The sequence below is a fragment of the Paroedura picta genome, chromosome 6 (assembly GCF_049243985.1).
Source record: "Paroedura picta isolate Pp20150507F chromosome 6, Ppicta_v3.0, whole genome shotgun sequence".
NCBI classification, from domain to species: domain Eukaryota; kingdom Metazoa; phylum Chordata; class Lepidosauria; order Squamata; family Gekkonidae; genus Paroedura; species Paroedura picta.
Window position 1 is genome coordinate 786,215 of NC_135374.1, and position 16,597 is coordinate 802,811.

The following is a 16,597-nucleotide window of genomic DNA, read 5'->3' on the forward strand; positions in this document are numbered from 1 at the left end:
TTAGGCAGCCCATTCCGCGGCTGAACTAGACTCCTACAATCCTAGAGTGGGAAGGGGCCATAGAGGCCATCTAGTCACACCCCCTGCTCAGTGCAGGATCAGCCTCAAGCATCCAGGAGAAGGATCTGTCCAGACACTGCTTGAAGACAGCCAGTGAGGGGGAGCTCCCCACCTCCTCAGGCAGCCCCTTCCACGGCTGAACTGCAGGGATTCAGGCAGAATAGGAATGGGGGAGGCCTGAGCTGAACGGTGAATCTGGCCTCAAGCATCGGCCTGGGCACAGAGCTCCATTTTACGAGTTCTGCAGAACTCAGTGGTAAAAAAAAGAGCCGCTTTATTGTACAGCCCCTGGATTTCTGTAGATGTAGAAATATCCATTGAGCCAATATTATTTGGACAGCCATTCATGGGTCAGCAGGGCATTCAGCTAGAACATAATGAGTCAGAAGTGAGTCCTCTGCATCCCACAGGATTCACAGGGCTGGCAGAGGCAGCCTCATTAATGGCCTGCCGCCTCCTCCTCCTCCTCCTCCTCCACCACCACCCCCTCTGGGAAGATGACGGGCAGGCCCACCAGGCCATGGCACTGAGGTCAAGCATGGAAAGGTGGAAAGAAGGCAGGGCTAGAAGCGGCCTTCCCATCCATGAGTGACCGGGGAAAGGCCAATCTTTTCTTCACAGCGGGGTGTTTAGATATGAGCATTCCCTGTTACCATGACGACAGGCAGCAGCTTCCATCTTGTTTGCTGTGCGGCCGCCCTGGAATTGCTGCACTGCCCAAGTGAGTGGAATGCTCTGACCTTGGGTGGCCATAGTACGTCTCCCAGGTCACAGCCAAGGCTGGCCAGCTGCTCTCCACAGTAATGAAAACCCTGGGGACACAGAGCAATGGCTCCATTGGTCAGATCTGCCATGACAGTGGAAGTGGAGAGGGCCTGCTATCCCCCTGCGATGGTCCCAGCATGCTGGGGACCATCCACAAAATCTGCCTGGAAAAGTGGCTCTCCTACTCCGTCACCAGCTACTCTGCCACACTGAGTTTGTTGTGGGGACAAGACCCTGTCCCCCGACAGCCACCCTGTGCCATGCAATGGCTAGTGGGCCTTCTTCTGCGACATGGTGGGTTTCCTCTTCATCGCCTTGCTGGCCACCGTCTTGGGCTGGCCATGCCTCCGTGGAGCCCAAGATCACCTGCTGTTCAACAGCCACATGGAAGCTATTGGCCTGGCTGCGCCGACCATAATCTACGCTCTGCTACCACTGCCAGCTGTACTACCAGCGGTGAAGGAGCAATCAGAAAGTCCTCCTGAGGATCCCAGACTCACCAAATCCTCATCCCATCCAGGACTCCTTTCTCTCAGGCAAGCTCCTGAAGAAGAAAGCTGATGAGGTGACCATATGAGTCAGAGGTGGGCTTCTGGGGGGGGGGGGGAGGAATCCCTCTGGCCCCGTCCAAGGTGGGTTTGGGCAGGGTCACACTTTCCCAGGCAACTGAGGCAAAAGCTTGTTAAATCAACCCAACCAAAGGGGGCTGAAGACCACAGGAAGACAAGGAATCTCTAGGTCTGTGAATGACCTTGGGAGGTAGCCCAGCTAGAGCATCCACCAGCCTGGCTCTGGCCACAAGAGGAACACAAGGAGAAGAAAGCTGTCTCCTTATGGCCATAACCCTATATCCTCTTATATTATAACTAGAGGCAAAGCCCATTGCACCGAGGGAGACAACGGGCATGCATACCTGCACTGTGGCCTTCCTGGGGCTTGGCTAAAAGGCAAAATCTCCTGCCCACCCCTGGACTCTTGAGGCCCCACCTCCAAACCTCAAAGAACATTCCTGACCCAGGGGTTGCCAACCTCCAGCTGCAGCCTGGAAATCTCCTGGAATTGGAGGTCATCTGCAGACTTTAGAGATCAGCTCCCCAGGGGGAAATGGCTGTTTTTTTTTTGTGGGGGGGGGGGCTGCAATGACAACTCATCGCCAGGCTCCTGAGATGAAAGGGCTGCTTGGGAGGGGGGGACTCTGTGGCACTGTTCCCCAGAGAGGCTGCAGGATGCCAATTTCCAGTTGTGAGGTGGGGATCTGCTGGAATTGCAGGTCATTTCCAGGCAATAGACATAAGTCCTCCTGGAGAAAAGGGCCACTTGGGAGGGGGGACTCTCTGGCTTTGGATCCCATAGAGGTGCAGGGATGCCAGGATCCAGGTGGGAAACAAGGAGAAATGCTGTGTGGCAGTATTTGCTAATAATAATAAACATCCAATAATTCCTAAACTTGTCATAGTTTTTTCCTTCAATGTTAATATTTAATCGATAGCAAAACTGTCACCACTGTCCCCACCTTCCCATCCAGCCCCACATCTTCCAATGGCCAGCCATGCAGGCTTTGAGGGAGGGGCTACCACATTCCTGCTCCCCACAGTTTCCAAAGGCTGGGTTATAAAAGCTGCAAGGGAGGGGGCTGCCACCTTTCTCCTCCCCCCCCTTCCCAAAGACTCTGCCAGGCAGGGAAGGATGCAGAGGGGCAGGGAGAGGAAGAAGAGGACAGATATGCCCCACAATTGGCCCTCATTGGAAGAGTGCTCTCTCCCTATTGGCAGCACAACCCCGGGAAGGGACAATCAGGTAGGGAGTGCAGTCTGCATGCAATTTAAGCTAATTAGTACTCATTGGTAGATTTGAACTGATTGGCCCTCATTGATAGAGTGCAATTTGCACTGCTTGGCCCTAATTGGCAGAATGCAATTTGAACTGATTGGCCCTTACTGGCAGAGTGGTATCTCCCTATTGGCAGTACACTCCCAGGACCAATCAGGTAGGGAGAGAGGTGGATACACACAAAGTCAACTTTATATTTTGTGATCATGATGATGAGATGATAATAATTATGTTTATTTCCTTAAATATCCACATAAGAAGATGAAGGGCAGCAGTTCACCCCCATCACTCCAGGAGAGAAATTGCAGCAGCAAGATTTCCTTGGGAGACAGAGACCAGCTTTAAAAGTAAGGCTCCAAGTGCTGAAGTGACAGAGAACTAGTAAGCGAAGGGTTAATTCTTCATTGAAGCAGGGAGCTTGAGTGACAGGCTGCTCCAGGCCCTCTGAATAGCCAGGAACAGCTGTGGGAAAAGCTATATAAGAGTTGTAATGCAGTAGGAAGAGTTTCCTTCAGATTCTGATAGAAGCCTGCATTGAGAAGAGAGCTATCTGGCCTTGACTGAAAAAAGGTCTTTGAGAGGGATTTTAGTCACAGTCTTGATTAAAAAAGCTGAAAGCAGTCCTACACAGTCAAGAGAACTGGGAAAGATATTGAGCAGAAGGATGGATGTGATACTTCAATTCAGACCAAAGGGGAGGGGAGAAATCTAGAGGGATCCCTGCCCAGTTAAGGAGGGAGAACCAGTGAGTGCAAAGAAACTTGTTTTAGGCATCTGGAGGGCTGGAGGACAATTGCTGTTTCTAAGGAAGGGTGTTTGGGGGGCGTTTAAAAGGATACCAGGCCAGCCTTCAAAGAAAGCCAGGGGAGTACAGTGGAAATCCAAGACAGTGGCACTGGGTAGACACAGAAACAAAGGCCTCTCATTATAAAGAAAACTCAGAAAAAGCCTCTCAATTAAGACCAACCACCTGTCCTACAGCTGACTTTTACAACAAAGCTCTATGTCCTCATTCCATCTAAGCCTCCCCTGTAGATGAAAGATTTGGTTTTACTGCATTTAATACCATCTCAGCAATCTTTTGAAAGGGTTTTAGTTAAGTAGGATGCCAGGGCTGAGTTAAAGCCAGGTCTTCTCTCAGAGACAGGGTGGGACAGACAGCTTTATCGTCTTATAACCAGGAAAAAATGCTACGTGGGTTGCTCATTCAGTGAAGGAGCAACACTTAGAGAGAAATTTCTAGCTTAGTTTGGGGAAGTGTGTAGGGAGTCCATCATAGAGTCCTTTCCGCTTGGAAGGGCTCTTTATGGGCTTCTAGATTTTTGTGATCTGTCGATTCCCCCACCTTGAGCCATTATCTCCATGTGGATAGGGCTACTCTGATGATGGAAGCTCCTTCTCCCAAATGGCCTACCCCTACTATCATTAAACCTTTTTGAAAGATAGATTTGTGTCCACTTGGACAATTAACTGCTCTGCAGGGTTGGCATGTTGGAGGCTCTGTAATGAACCTCTTTTTGAGTTCATCAAAAGCCCTTTGGCACTCAGCACTCCAAGTCAGTTTTGAGCTGGGCTTCTTTGCTCCCTCCCCCTCCCCTATTGGTTTTGAACAAATCCATTCGGAGACAGTAATTTGGCCAGGGTTATCTAAGAAATCCATGTAAAAATTTCCAGAGGAAACTCTGCAACTGCCTCCAGGTATGTAGTGGAGCCAAAGATATCCTGGACCCTGGTGGGGTCATTCCCCACCTGAATAGCCAGTGGTTCAGAAAGTCCAATTTTTCTTTATGAAATTCATACTTTGAGAGATTGCTGTATAATTGGTTGTCCCTGCAACCATTGCAAAACTGCCCTCACCAACTTTACATGAGGTGGTTAGAATATATAAGGTATATTGTCCTCCAAATGTTTGCAGATTGCTCCCTTTAATATCTGCTCCATTATCTTACCCACAAAAGAGGTTAGACTCACTGGTCTGTAGTTTCCCGGGTCATCCTTCCTCCCTTTTTTGGGAGGAATATCAGAATAACGTTTGCTCTCTTCCAGGGACATCTCCAGTCCTTAAAGAGGTCCCAAAGATGATGGACAAGGGTTGTGTAAGTTCTCTGGAAAGTTCTTTGAGCACTCTCGGATGCATTTCATCCGGCCCAGAGGATTTGAACTCATCCAGTGCAGCTAAATGCCTCTTGACAAACTCTCTGTCCATGTCAACCTGCCACCCAGACACTCTCTCTTGGCTACTGCCATCTCTAGATGTGCCTAAACCCTTTGACCTGTGGATAAAAACAGATGTTAAATAGGCGCTGAGCCTTTCTCTGCATCTTCCGTTAGAGTTTGTCCGTCCACACCCAACAGTTGGCCTATTACCTCCTTTACTTTATGGAGAACAATATCAGCTAAATATTAGGGAAATGTTATAGTCCAACTCTTGCAGCCATTGGGCTCATTCCAATCCCCGAAGTATCATTCATAGATCAGGATTGGTCATGACAATGGTGGGCAGTCACTTGCCAGGAGGTCCACCAACTGGCCATCCCCAACTTCCATAATGGGTTTCTATGGGTAGGCCATCTGCACTTGCCTTGGCCACAGCACCTTCCTTGGTGGCATCCTTCATGACCACCCTGTCCTTTTGCAGCTTTGAATCCTTACCCTCGCTGTCAGACATGGTAATGTGAACATAGCAATCTGTGAGGCTCCAGTAAATGGAGTTTGTTGAAGAAAATTTCTTTATTCAGGAAAAAGTGAAAACAGGACTTCTGCAATTTTTTGCTAAGACTGAAACATGGCTACACGAGCATTCCTCTTATCAGCACACCTCCTTCCTTACTCCAATTCGAAATTTAAGCACAAGAACTCCTGAGGACACTCACTCACATCACTTCTCATGATGAAACAAAACTAGCCACCAAACACTGCAGCCCAGCCTGGGCTCCAAGGACAGGGGGGAAACCTGTGCCCAAATACGAGGCAGGTTTATTACCTGGAATGGCAGAGGCAGCAAACACCAGGCCCACCCCCCATCCACACACCCTTCTAAACCCTCTTTGAACCTGTCTGAGCCACGAAAGATCTATGCAGGAATTAACAACAAAGAAAGACAAAATGGAGTCACAGTAGACATGGCAAAAGCATGTCAATACGTGATTCTGACATCATAAAGACTTCAACAAAACTATCCAGTTTTTACCTCATCTTTTCCCACACCGAGAGATTGAAGGCTCTGAACACCTGCGTCTCCCACGTGTGCGCCATCCTCATTTTCTACATTCCCATGATCGGTGTCACAGCAGTGCATCGCTTTGGAAAGCACCTTTCCCCCATTATTCACATGCTCATGGCCAACATCTACATCGCGGTCCCACCCCTTCTTAATCCCATCGTGTAAAGTGTGAAAACCAAGCAGATCCGGCAAAGGATCCGCAAAATGTTCCAGTGAGAGCACTTGATATTTTTTCTCATTTAAAAAAGTTTGATGAAGGTATAAGCAAGTTTCAGTGAAACCAAAGTTCAAGGAGCAATAAGACAAATGAAATAATATATTTCCATCATTTTCATGGAACCATAGAGTTGGAAGGAGCCACACAGGTCCTCTACTCCAACTCCCTGCTCAATGCAGGATGAGCTCAGAGCATCCATGATAAGTATCTATGTTTGCTGTTGTTGTTAGGTGCAAAGTCGTGTCCGACTCATTGAACTCTGTCTCTATCTTCCGGAGTCAATCTGATTTCTGTGTTGACCGTCTGGTGTTGTCCATGTGTAGAGTCGTCTCTTGGGTTGTTGGAAAAGAGTGTTTGCTATGACCATTGTATTCTCTTGACAAAATTCTACCAGCCTGTGCCCTGCTTCATTTTGTACTCCAAGGCCAAACTTGCCTGTTATCCCGGTTATCTTTTGGCTTCCATCTATGTATGCTAATGGATTTTAACTATATTGTAGAGAAAAAGAATAATCTTTGTCATTATTTTATATTTCCAATTATAAAGCAAATTATATTATTTCTCAGTCTTTTGATTTCTGGAGAGGGAGAGACATTCCTTGCCTGGGCTTCTTTCTTTAATCAAGTAACGGGCTTACTAGATCCTGGAAGCTCAGTGGATGTTGTCTTCCTGGATTTCAGTGAGGCTTTTGACAAGGTTCCCCAGGATGTTCTGATGGGTAAACTGGAAGACTGTAGACTGGATTTTCAGATGGTTGGGTGGGTAGGGAACTGGCTAGAGAACCGCACACAAAGAGTGGCTGTTGGGGTATTGTATCTGAGTGGAAAGAGGTGAGCAGTGGAGTGCCACAGGGCTCCTTACTCGGTCTGGTGCTTTTCAACATTTTTATCAATGATCTGGATGGATTGGAAGGACTACTCATTAAATTTGCAGATGCCACCAAATTGGGAGGAGTAGTGAACACTCCAGAAGATAGAGATAGAGATGAACAAGATCTGAACATGTTGGGAAAGCAAGCAAAGGAGAACAAGATGTAATTCAATAAGGGTGAGTGCATCGGGTCAAAAATGAGAAGGAGGCATACTGGATGGGAGAGACACTTCTGGATATCACTGTGTGTGAATTTCACAGTCAGAGTAGTTCAGCAGTGGAATAGGCTGCCTAAGGAGGTGGTGAGCTCCCCCTCACTGGCAGTCTTCAAGCAATGGTTGGATCTGAGAGACCAGTGTATCTGAGAGACTGCCTTCCTGCCTATACCCCCAAAAGAGTCTTACGCTCCGCCACCTCCAACTGGCTGCGGATCCCTGGCCCCAGAGAAGCATGTCGGAGCTCAACAAGGGCCAGAGCCTTCTCGGTCCTGGCCCCCACCTGGTGGAAGGAGCTCCCTGAGGAGATCAGAGCCCTGCCCGAACTTCCACTGTTCCGCAGGGCCTGCAAGAGGGAGCTCTTCCACCAGGCATTCGCTTGAGGCCGACCGACTCGGAACACCTGCTGGTCCCCCCAGACGCCCGCCCATGACTCTCCCAAAGTTACTGTTAATTGTTATTATATTATAATTGTGGTTTTGTAATCTTTTGATGTTTTTGAAAGTTGTTTTGATGTTATAGTCTGCATAATGTTTCATGTAAGTTATAATGTTCTGTGTAAACCGCCCAGAGCTGCAAAGAAATGGGCGGTATAGAAATCTAAATAAATAAATAAATAAATAAATAAATAAATAAATAAATAAATAAATAAATACACACTTTTCTTGGATGCTTTAGTATGCTTTGGGCTGATCCTGCGTTGAGCAGGGGGTTGGACTAGATGGCCTGTCTGGCCCCTTCCAACTCTATGATTCTATGATTCTAATGTGATTTTAGGGTACTTGTGGACTGTAAGTTAAATATGAGCAGACAGTGTGATACAGCGATAAAGAAGGCAAATGAATTATTGGGCTATATCAACAGACATTACATCCAAATCGCAGGGTGTCATAGTCCCACTGTATATTGCATTGGTCAAACCATATTGTGAGTACTGTGTGCAGGATGTGGGAAAAATTGAGGGTGCAGAGGAGAGCGACAAGGATGATCCACGGCCTGGAGACCAAGCCCTGTGAGGAAAGGCAGAGGGATGTGGGAATGTTCAGCCTGGAGAAGAGGGGACAGGATGGCTCTCTTGAAGTATCTGAAAGGTTGTCATTTGGAGGAGGGCAGGCAAAGGTTCTTGTTGGCAGTGGAGGATAGAACCCACAGAAATGGGTTTAAATTATGTGTAGAACAATATCAGGGGGAAATTTTCACAGTCTGAGTAGTTCAGCAGTGGAATGGGCTGCCTAAGGAGGTGGTGAGCTCTCCTCATTGGCAATCTTTAAGCAGCGACTGAACAGAAAGTAATCATGGATCATTTAGGCTGATTCTGCATTGAGCAGCAATGGGTTAGATTAAATGACCTGTATGAATGAGATCAGGACCGAAAACTGCTCTGCAGACCTTGCAAGACCCACTTCTTCCGCTAAGCCTGTGGCTGAGGCCCATAATGAACCTGCACTGAATATAGATGAACAATTTTTATTTATTTGTTTGTATTTATTACATTTATATACTGCCCTCCCTTGTGTCTCAGGGTGGTTTAAAATGAAAGCTTTGTGGTACAATAAAAAGAAAATGTCATTTGCAAATTTTTGCTTCTCCAGTTGAAAAATAAAACAGCATTTTTACTTAACAAAGTTATATACAGAATTTATAATACTCTATATTGCATATTAACACAGGGCTAGCATGCTCTTCCTATGCTGGGTTGAATATGGCCTGCATTTTTTATTCATTAGTTCATTCACTGGATTTCTAATCCACTGATCCCAGCCAGCTAGCTCAAGGCAGCTGCCAGCGCTCACCAGCTACAACATCAGCCGTCTTTATTCTCCACCCAGTTCCTAACGATCCCTGTCAGAGTTTCCCTTGGTGACTCTCATAGAGCTGCCCCTGTGACACCAAGGTCTCTCCCCTTCTCAGCCTCATGATCAAGTTCAGTCTCCACTAACCGATTCTTGAAGATGAGATTTCTTTCCATGAAGCTAGGGTTGCCACCCTGGAACCGCTGAGATGGGTATGAGAACGAGATTTTCATAGACCTGCTAGAATCCTCCCACTGAGGAGATCAAGGGTCTCACAGTGGGTGGGCATCAAACTGAGGAGGGGGAGGTCCTGGTAAACATAGAGTATAAGAACTGGGATAGAATGCCATTTTGGGCTGTATCAACAGGGCCATCACATCAAAATCACAAGATGTCATAGTCCCATTATTGTATACGGCACTGGTCAGACCACACCTGGAGTACTGTGTGCCGTTCTGGAGCCTCACTTCAAGAAGGACGTCAATAAAATTGAAAGGGTACAGAGGAGAGCGACGAGGATGATCTGGGGCCAAGGGACCAAGCCCTATGAAGATAGGTTGAGGGACTTGGGAATGTTCAGCCTGGAGAAAAGGAGGTTGAGAGGGGACATGATAGCCCTCTTTAAGTATTTGAAAGGTTGGCATTTGGAGGAGGGCAGGATGCTGTTTCTGTTGGCTGCAGAGGAAAGGACACGCAGTAATGGGTTTAAACTACAAGTACAACGATATAGGCTAGATATCAGGAAAAAAATTTCACAGTCAGAGTAGTTCAGCAGTGGAATAGGCTGCCTAAGGAGGTGGTGAGCTCCCCCTCACTGGCAGTCTTCAAGCAAAGGTTGGATACACACTTTTCTTGGATGCTTTAGGATGCTTTGGGCTGATCCTGCGTTGAGCAGGGGGTTGGACTGGATGGCCTGTATGGCCCCTTCCAACTCTATGATTCTATGATTCTATGATTCCAAGTCAACTAGGATAATAGGACCTTTTTTTCCTAAAACACCAGAATATCCCACTTCACCATATTTCCGGTCCTGCACTTGGCGGCCCTGGGCCCTGCTAACTGTGAGGATCTTCAATTACCCTGAAAAACAACTTTTGACTTGAAGCAAAAGTTTTCGTTTATTGGGCAAGAAAGCACTCTCGTCAAAACACTGTCAAAACCGAGGCAAAAAGTACAGGTCTCCACATATAACTCTGCTTACCCCTTGCCCCGTCCATGGGAATTCAGAGGAAAGGGAAGAACATCAACTGGTCAAAACACCAAGATAGAGGGGGGGGGATGGATGGGGTAAGGGTGAGAAGGACACAGAGGGGAGGAATGCAGGAAGGAGCACGAGGGCAATAAAGACAACACGGGGCAATGAAATATGACCAAAGGGACAGGTCGACTCCAGTTCCCACAGTGCTCCCTTCTACATCTCAGGCTTCATAAACATTACTAAATAGTGGCAGAAACCACAGGATTCTGCCAATAGACTGCTGTCAAAAACACTTGTTCTTTTCCATAGGGTTTTAGGCTGGACAGACAAGGCACAGATGGAGCAAAACAACAAGTTTTTATTTAGCAAAAAATAAAGTATTCTGCAGGGTTAACGTCTTGTGTGGAACGCTTCCGTTTATAAATTGAAAGTGCCTCTCAGCGTCACCCCCAGAAGTTATAAACTTTCACACAGAGAGCGAATGCTTAGTCAATGAGCCATAGTTAATGTAGATAAGCATCAAGGGGAGATTCAGTTCTCCTTGCTCCAGATATCCATCTCTGCTTACAAGGTTTCAAAGAAACCTGTTTCCACCACCAACTGGGCACCTAGTCTCCTGCCCCTCAAAACTGCACAAAGAAGGTAGGTATTTTGGGCCCTTCACTGGGTGCTTATTTGCCTCAGTAAAACTGGCCTTCTTCCCTAAAATGACCCCAAATCCTACCTAAAAGCCAGCTTGGTGGTGTTCCTCCACATGCAGCATGACCTTGGGGTCATCACAGCCCTGATAGTACTGTTCTCACAGAGCAGTCCTGTCAGAAGCTCTCTCAGACTCGCCTCCCTCACAGGGTGCCTGTTGTGGGGAGAGGAACATGAAGGTGATTTTAAGCTGCTTTGAGCTTCTGGTAAAGAAAAGCAGAGTATAAACTCCAACTCTTAGTTTTTAGAATAGTAAAAGGGTAAATGGACATTCAAATGTTCATGAGATCCAAATGGCCAGTTTGTGTTCAGAGCCCAGGAAGGGCCCTCTGGTCCACCGTGAATCAGCAGTGACGGGGAGGGTCTCATAGGCCACATAGTGAACCAGCCCTTGTCCCCACCGCTGTGAGCCTTCTGCCTCCCCAGCTGGCTGAGCATCCCTCAGGGGCAGCCTCTCCGAGGAGTCCCCAGTCTGTAAATCCTCCCAGCCAGCATCAGGTGCTTCCTTCAGAGTGAACATCTTCACGCATCCCAGGATAACAGACAACTCCACCTCCTCTGTGCTGCCCGGAATGGAGGGGACAGAAAAGAGGCACAACGGGGCTCTTGCCCTGGACTGACACATGGCCTCTTCCATGAATGGAGCCTTGGCAGTGTGGCAGAAGGGGCCCCTGTGTCTGGGCTCCCCTGCCTCTCCCAGGGGCTCTGGGAGCTCAAGGAAGTGATGGTTACATCTCACTCAAGGTCCGAGCAAGCCCTTTCTGAGACCGGAACTCCAGGCCCTTCTCGCACAAGATTTTCAGAGAATCTGTCATTATTGGGATGTGCAGAACCATCTAGGGCTGGTTTATTTTTCTTTCCCCGGCATATTTGGGCATCTTCCATCCCCCCCCCCCCAGAGGCAAACACAGCAGCATTCTCCTCCAAACTCAGATGCAACTGAAAGCACAGGCAGAACCTCCCGCCCAGGGGCTCAGGCGGCATCTGCCCTCGGCAGCCAGAGGAACCAGGCTGGGTTCACAGTCCACAGTGCTACCAAGCCAGGTAAGCATGAGAAGCTGTTTGAGGTATCAAGGAGACGTGTGTTTCGGGCTTCCTGGGCCGGCTTTGGGGTCATGCAAAATCCTAAACTCAACTTCATCAGCCAGAATGCAATAAAGAAGATGTCATTTGGGCATCGGGGTTTTCCCCACCACTTCCCTAAACCCTGCACTGACTTTAAAGGAGCTTTCATGCATTACATTTCCTTGCTGACGCTGCATTCCCTTCAGACAAAAACCTCACTTGCAGCATGGCTACAACCCTTCCATGCTTGAGGTTCTGGTGGCAGCAGGGCCGCCCAAGGAGAGAGGGTGGTGCCTTAGAGAGACCTTTGGTGTGGCCCAGGTGGGCTATTCTCATCTTCTCCACTCCTCCCAGGAGTATTACCAGGAGAAGGCTTAAAGGGTATCAGATGGGTCTGGGTGTGCCAGGCACAATCCTTCACTAGTCCTGCTGGTTTTTGTTCTTAGGGAATCTTTTTAAGACCACAACTCTGGGTGACGGGAGCAGCCCCATCTGCTCTTTGGTGGATCTGCTTCATCATCACAGAGGGATCACATCCTACCCATAACTCATGTGTTCCCTTAGTGAATTAGACTCTCTAAGATAAGATGGCTCTCCATTAAGATGCTCAAAGCAGGTTACCATAACAGCATAAAATAAAAGTCAAAACCAAACTGGATAATAATAATCCAATACAGTTTCAGACTAAATTACAGCAGAATCCCCAGCGCAGGATCACCCTTCTAAGACGAATGAAGTCAATGGGGGTCAGCATCCGAGGAGAGCAGCTTGGAGGTAGGTGTGGATGTTGCTAGTTTAGTGCATCTGACCTTCCAACCCCTCGGCCATTTGATGTTATGGGATCACCTCCAGACTTGAGGACCAGACACACCAGCAGGAACCAGTTTTTGGTTTGGCACACTGGGGGGAAGGCATCTGGAAGGCTTTGCACCCAAATGGGTGCCAAGGGGAAGCAGTGAGGGTCAATGGTTCCTAGTGGTACCAGTTTTAGCAAAAACCTAGAGATACTGGTCTTTCACCAAAGATATTTTATTTCAACAAAGTTTATTTATTGGGAGCAATCAACTGGACTCTCACTGCACCAATCTGTGTGGAATGTATCTAGGATGGGGTTTGAGAACAAACAAAAGTTGACTATAATTCAAAGGTGGGGAATGTGATGTCAAAATGGGCTTAAGAACTGATGGGACTTTTCCTGCATGACATTTTAGATCTGTTAAGGTGATCGTGGATGTTCTCCTGAATATCAATGAACAAGGATGATGCTGACCATCAGCTTCAGCAACAACACTGTGAATCACCAGAACTTCATCCTCATTGGCATTCCTGGTATGCAGGAGCTCAACTCTTTGATGGCCTTCCCTCTCTGCGTGCTCTACATCCTGACCATCGTTGGAAACCTCATGATCCTCTTTGTCATCAAGACAGAGCAAAGTCTCCATGAGCCCATGTACCTCTTCCTCTCCATCCTCGCCTGCTCAGACCTGGGTTTTGCCATGTCCACCATGCCAACAATGCTGGGTGTTTACTGGTTTGACTACAGGGAGATGTCATTCAATGTCTGTCTCACGCAAATGTTCTTCATTCACACATTTGGAGTGGTGGAATCCGGCATCCTCGTGGCCATGGCCTTTGACCGCTTGGTTGCCATTCAATACCCTCTAAGATACACTTTACTTCTCCCCAATACTATCATTGTAAATTGGACTAGGCATATTGGCCAGAGGCTTTTTTTTCTGCTTCCCCCTCCCCTTCCTTATTAAGAGGCTCCCATTTTGTGGGTCCAACGTCCTCTCTCACTCCTATTGTCTCCACCAGGATGTGATGCATTTGGCCTGTGCAGACACAACAGTTAATGTCTTGTATGGACTGGTTGGAGTCATTTGTACTTTATTTATTGATGTTGTGACCATCCTCGTCTCATACATTCTGATTCTGAAGACCGTTCTGAGCATCGCCTCCCGTGAGGAGCGTTCCAGGGCCCTGAACACCTGTGCCTCCCATGTGTGCACCATCTTGATCTTTTATGTCCCAATGATCGGTGCCAGCGTAGTTCATCGGTTTGGAAGACACCTCCCTCCCCTTCTACACATGATGATGGCCAACATTTACATTGCTGTCCCGCCCACCCTTAATCCCATTGTGTACAGCGTGAAAACACAGCAGATTCGGCAAAGGATACGCAAAATGTTCCAGGGAAAGAAAATCTGGAACTGATTTTTCTCCACTAGGGAAACTGGGATCATGAGAAAATAGGATCAGTACGTTGAAATCAAAGCAAAAGGGGAAAAGAAACAACTAAATCCATGCCTCTACAATGGGTAGAGTTAAAAGCATTTGTGCACTTTTGACACACATAAGAGGGTATAGGCAAGTTGCAAATGCATGTAGGGGGTGTCCAGGCAACAGTAATTCCTTTGTAGTGGAAGGAGGGCGAGGTCAGTCTCCTCCGGAAACTGTCTTTGAAAAAGAGGAATGTGGACATGGACTTTCCCCCCATCTCCTCTTTTTTCACAGTGTGGGTCAGTGGCAGCATCTGGAGATGGACATGAACCAGGAAAAGGCTCTTCATTTCAGTTCATGGTGTGTTCAGTTCATGAGCCAAGGACCATCAGGAACTTTAAGGCCCCAAACAAACTGGTTCCATTTGTAAGGTTTAGGGTTGTAGCAGGTACTCCCCCCTGGAATGCTAGAGACACCATCCTTACAGGGGATCTCAGGCTGATTCTTCTTTACATGCTTTCTAACTTTGGTGAGGATTGGAATTATGGGATATGAGCTATGGCCCCACAAAGGAGGTGCTCCTAAAAAAGGGTTTCCTAGGGAACTCACAGGTTCAAGAGTGTCTAGAAACAACCTTGTGCAAGTTAGAGATATTAAGCTCATTGGAGGCCTCTCCCATGAGCTCCTCTAGACACCCTCCAGTTATGTGCTGGTGGGACTTGGAGGGTCTGAGTTTCAGCCTCCCACATAGGATGCCCGTAGGAAAGTGCTTTTTGGGGAAATGCCAGGCTCAGCTTCAAAAAAGCAAACTACACATGCCATACATTCAGGGAACCTGTTGCTTTGAAATTTGGCAAACATTTTGATTCAGTGGAGATAGTCTCTCTGGAAATTATCCATTCACAAATGGCCACAAACAGACTGAAAGTTCACACAGCTTGACCTGCCATGAACGTCCGTTTGTGAACCAAGAACCAGCCAAAGATGGCCAGGACATTATTTATATTTATTTATATTTATTTTGACTTATATACCGCTGCTCTCAAAGACTCATGCTGGTTTACAATAAAATAATAAAACAGCCCAACCTGTAAAAAACCCAACACATTAAAAATGAAGTTATTATTGTTATAATGTTATTACTGTTACTGTTACCTGTTACCATATGTTAATTGTATCTTTTCCTCTTTTCTGTAAACTGTCCTGAGCCCTCGGGTAAGGGTGGTATATAAATATAATAATAAATAAATAAATAAAAGATGGCTATTCTTTGGAGCTAATTCCCCATCTCCCCTCCCCTGTCCAGCTTTCAGGAGCCCTTTCCTGAGGAGCGAGGGTCCTGATCTCACTAGGTCTAGGGGATCCGCTGATTAGATCATGAGCTGGTTCATGCCCATCCCTGGCGGCATCAGGCAAATCTAAGTGGCTGCCCTTGGCTGGATTCTGTCCAGCTTCCGAAAATGAATTTTCTCTCTGAGTAGAAAAAGAGGGTATGAAAGACCCTGGAAGCAAAGAAGGGGGTTTCTTTGGCATTCAGTCCAATGGGGGGGGGGGCAGAGCTCTTCCATGAAGTTTGCAGCAAGAACCTATTTTGAACATGTGCTCTCCCAAAGCGCTGGAGAAAGGGGATGGCTTTGTGGAGACCTGAGGGAGTGAAGCTCACACCTAGAATAAAGCTTTGTTGGTCTTAAAGGTGCCACTGGAAAATTTTGCAACTTCTTTAGCTAGAGGGGCCTGTCCTCTCTTTAAACATCTGATAGGACAGCTGGCTTGGAGACCAGATCATATGAGGAAAGGTTGGTCTGTTTAGCCTGGAGAGAATCATAGAATCATAGAGTTGGAAGGGGCCATAGAGGCCATCCAGTCCAACCCCCTGCTCAACGCAGGATCAGCCCTAAGCATCCTAAAGCATCCAAGAAAAGTGTGTATCCAACCTTTGCTTGAAGACTTCCAGTGAGGGGGAGCTCACCACCTCCCTAGGCAGCCTATTCCACTGCTGAACTACTCTGACTGTGAAAAACTTTTTCCTGATATCTAGCCTATATCATTGTACTTGAAGTTTAAACCCATTATTGCGTGTCCTACGCCTCTGCAGCCAACAGAAACAGCATCCTGCCCTCCTCCAAGTGACAACCTTTCAAATACTTAAAGAGGGCTATCATGTCCCCTCTCAACCTCCTTTTCTCCAGGCTGAACATTCCCAAGTCCCTCAACCTATCTTCATAGGGCTTGATCCCTTGGCCCCAGATCATCCTCGTCGCTCTCCTCTGTACCCTTTCAATTTTATCTACGTCCTTCTTGAAGTGAGGCCTCCAGAACTGCACACAGTACTCCAGGTGTGGTCTGACCAGTGCCGTATACAATGGGACTATGACATCTTGTGATTTTGATGTGATGCCCCTGCTGATACAGCCCAAAATGGCATTTGCCTTTTTTACC

General features: G+C 47.3%; 1 protein-coding gene and 1 pseudogene across 1 annotated transcript; both read left to right on the top strand.

Annotated features, from left to right (window-relative positions):
* The first annotated feature begins 406 nt into the window (after positions 1-406).
* LOC143840531 (E3 ubiquitin-protein ligase MARCHF2 pseudogene) lies at positions 407-1,402 on the top strand (annotated as a pseudogene).
* Positions 1,403-13,194: 11,792 nt separating this feature from the next.
* LOC143839280 (olfactory receptor 51H1-like) lies at positions 13,195-14,213 on the top strand. The gene is given in 2 exon segments (XM_077341071.1): positions 13,195-13,634; positions 13,636-14,213. Coding segments are annotated over 2 exon segments (957 nt in total). The 3' UTR covers positions 14,153-14,213.
* The last annotated feature ends 2,384 nt before the right edge of the window (positions 14,214-16,597 follow it).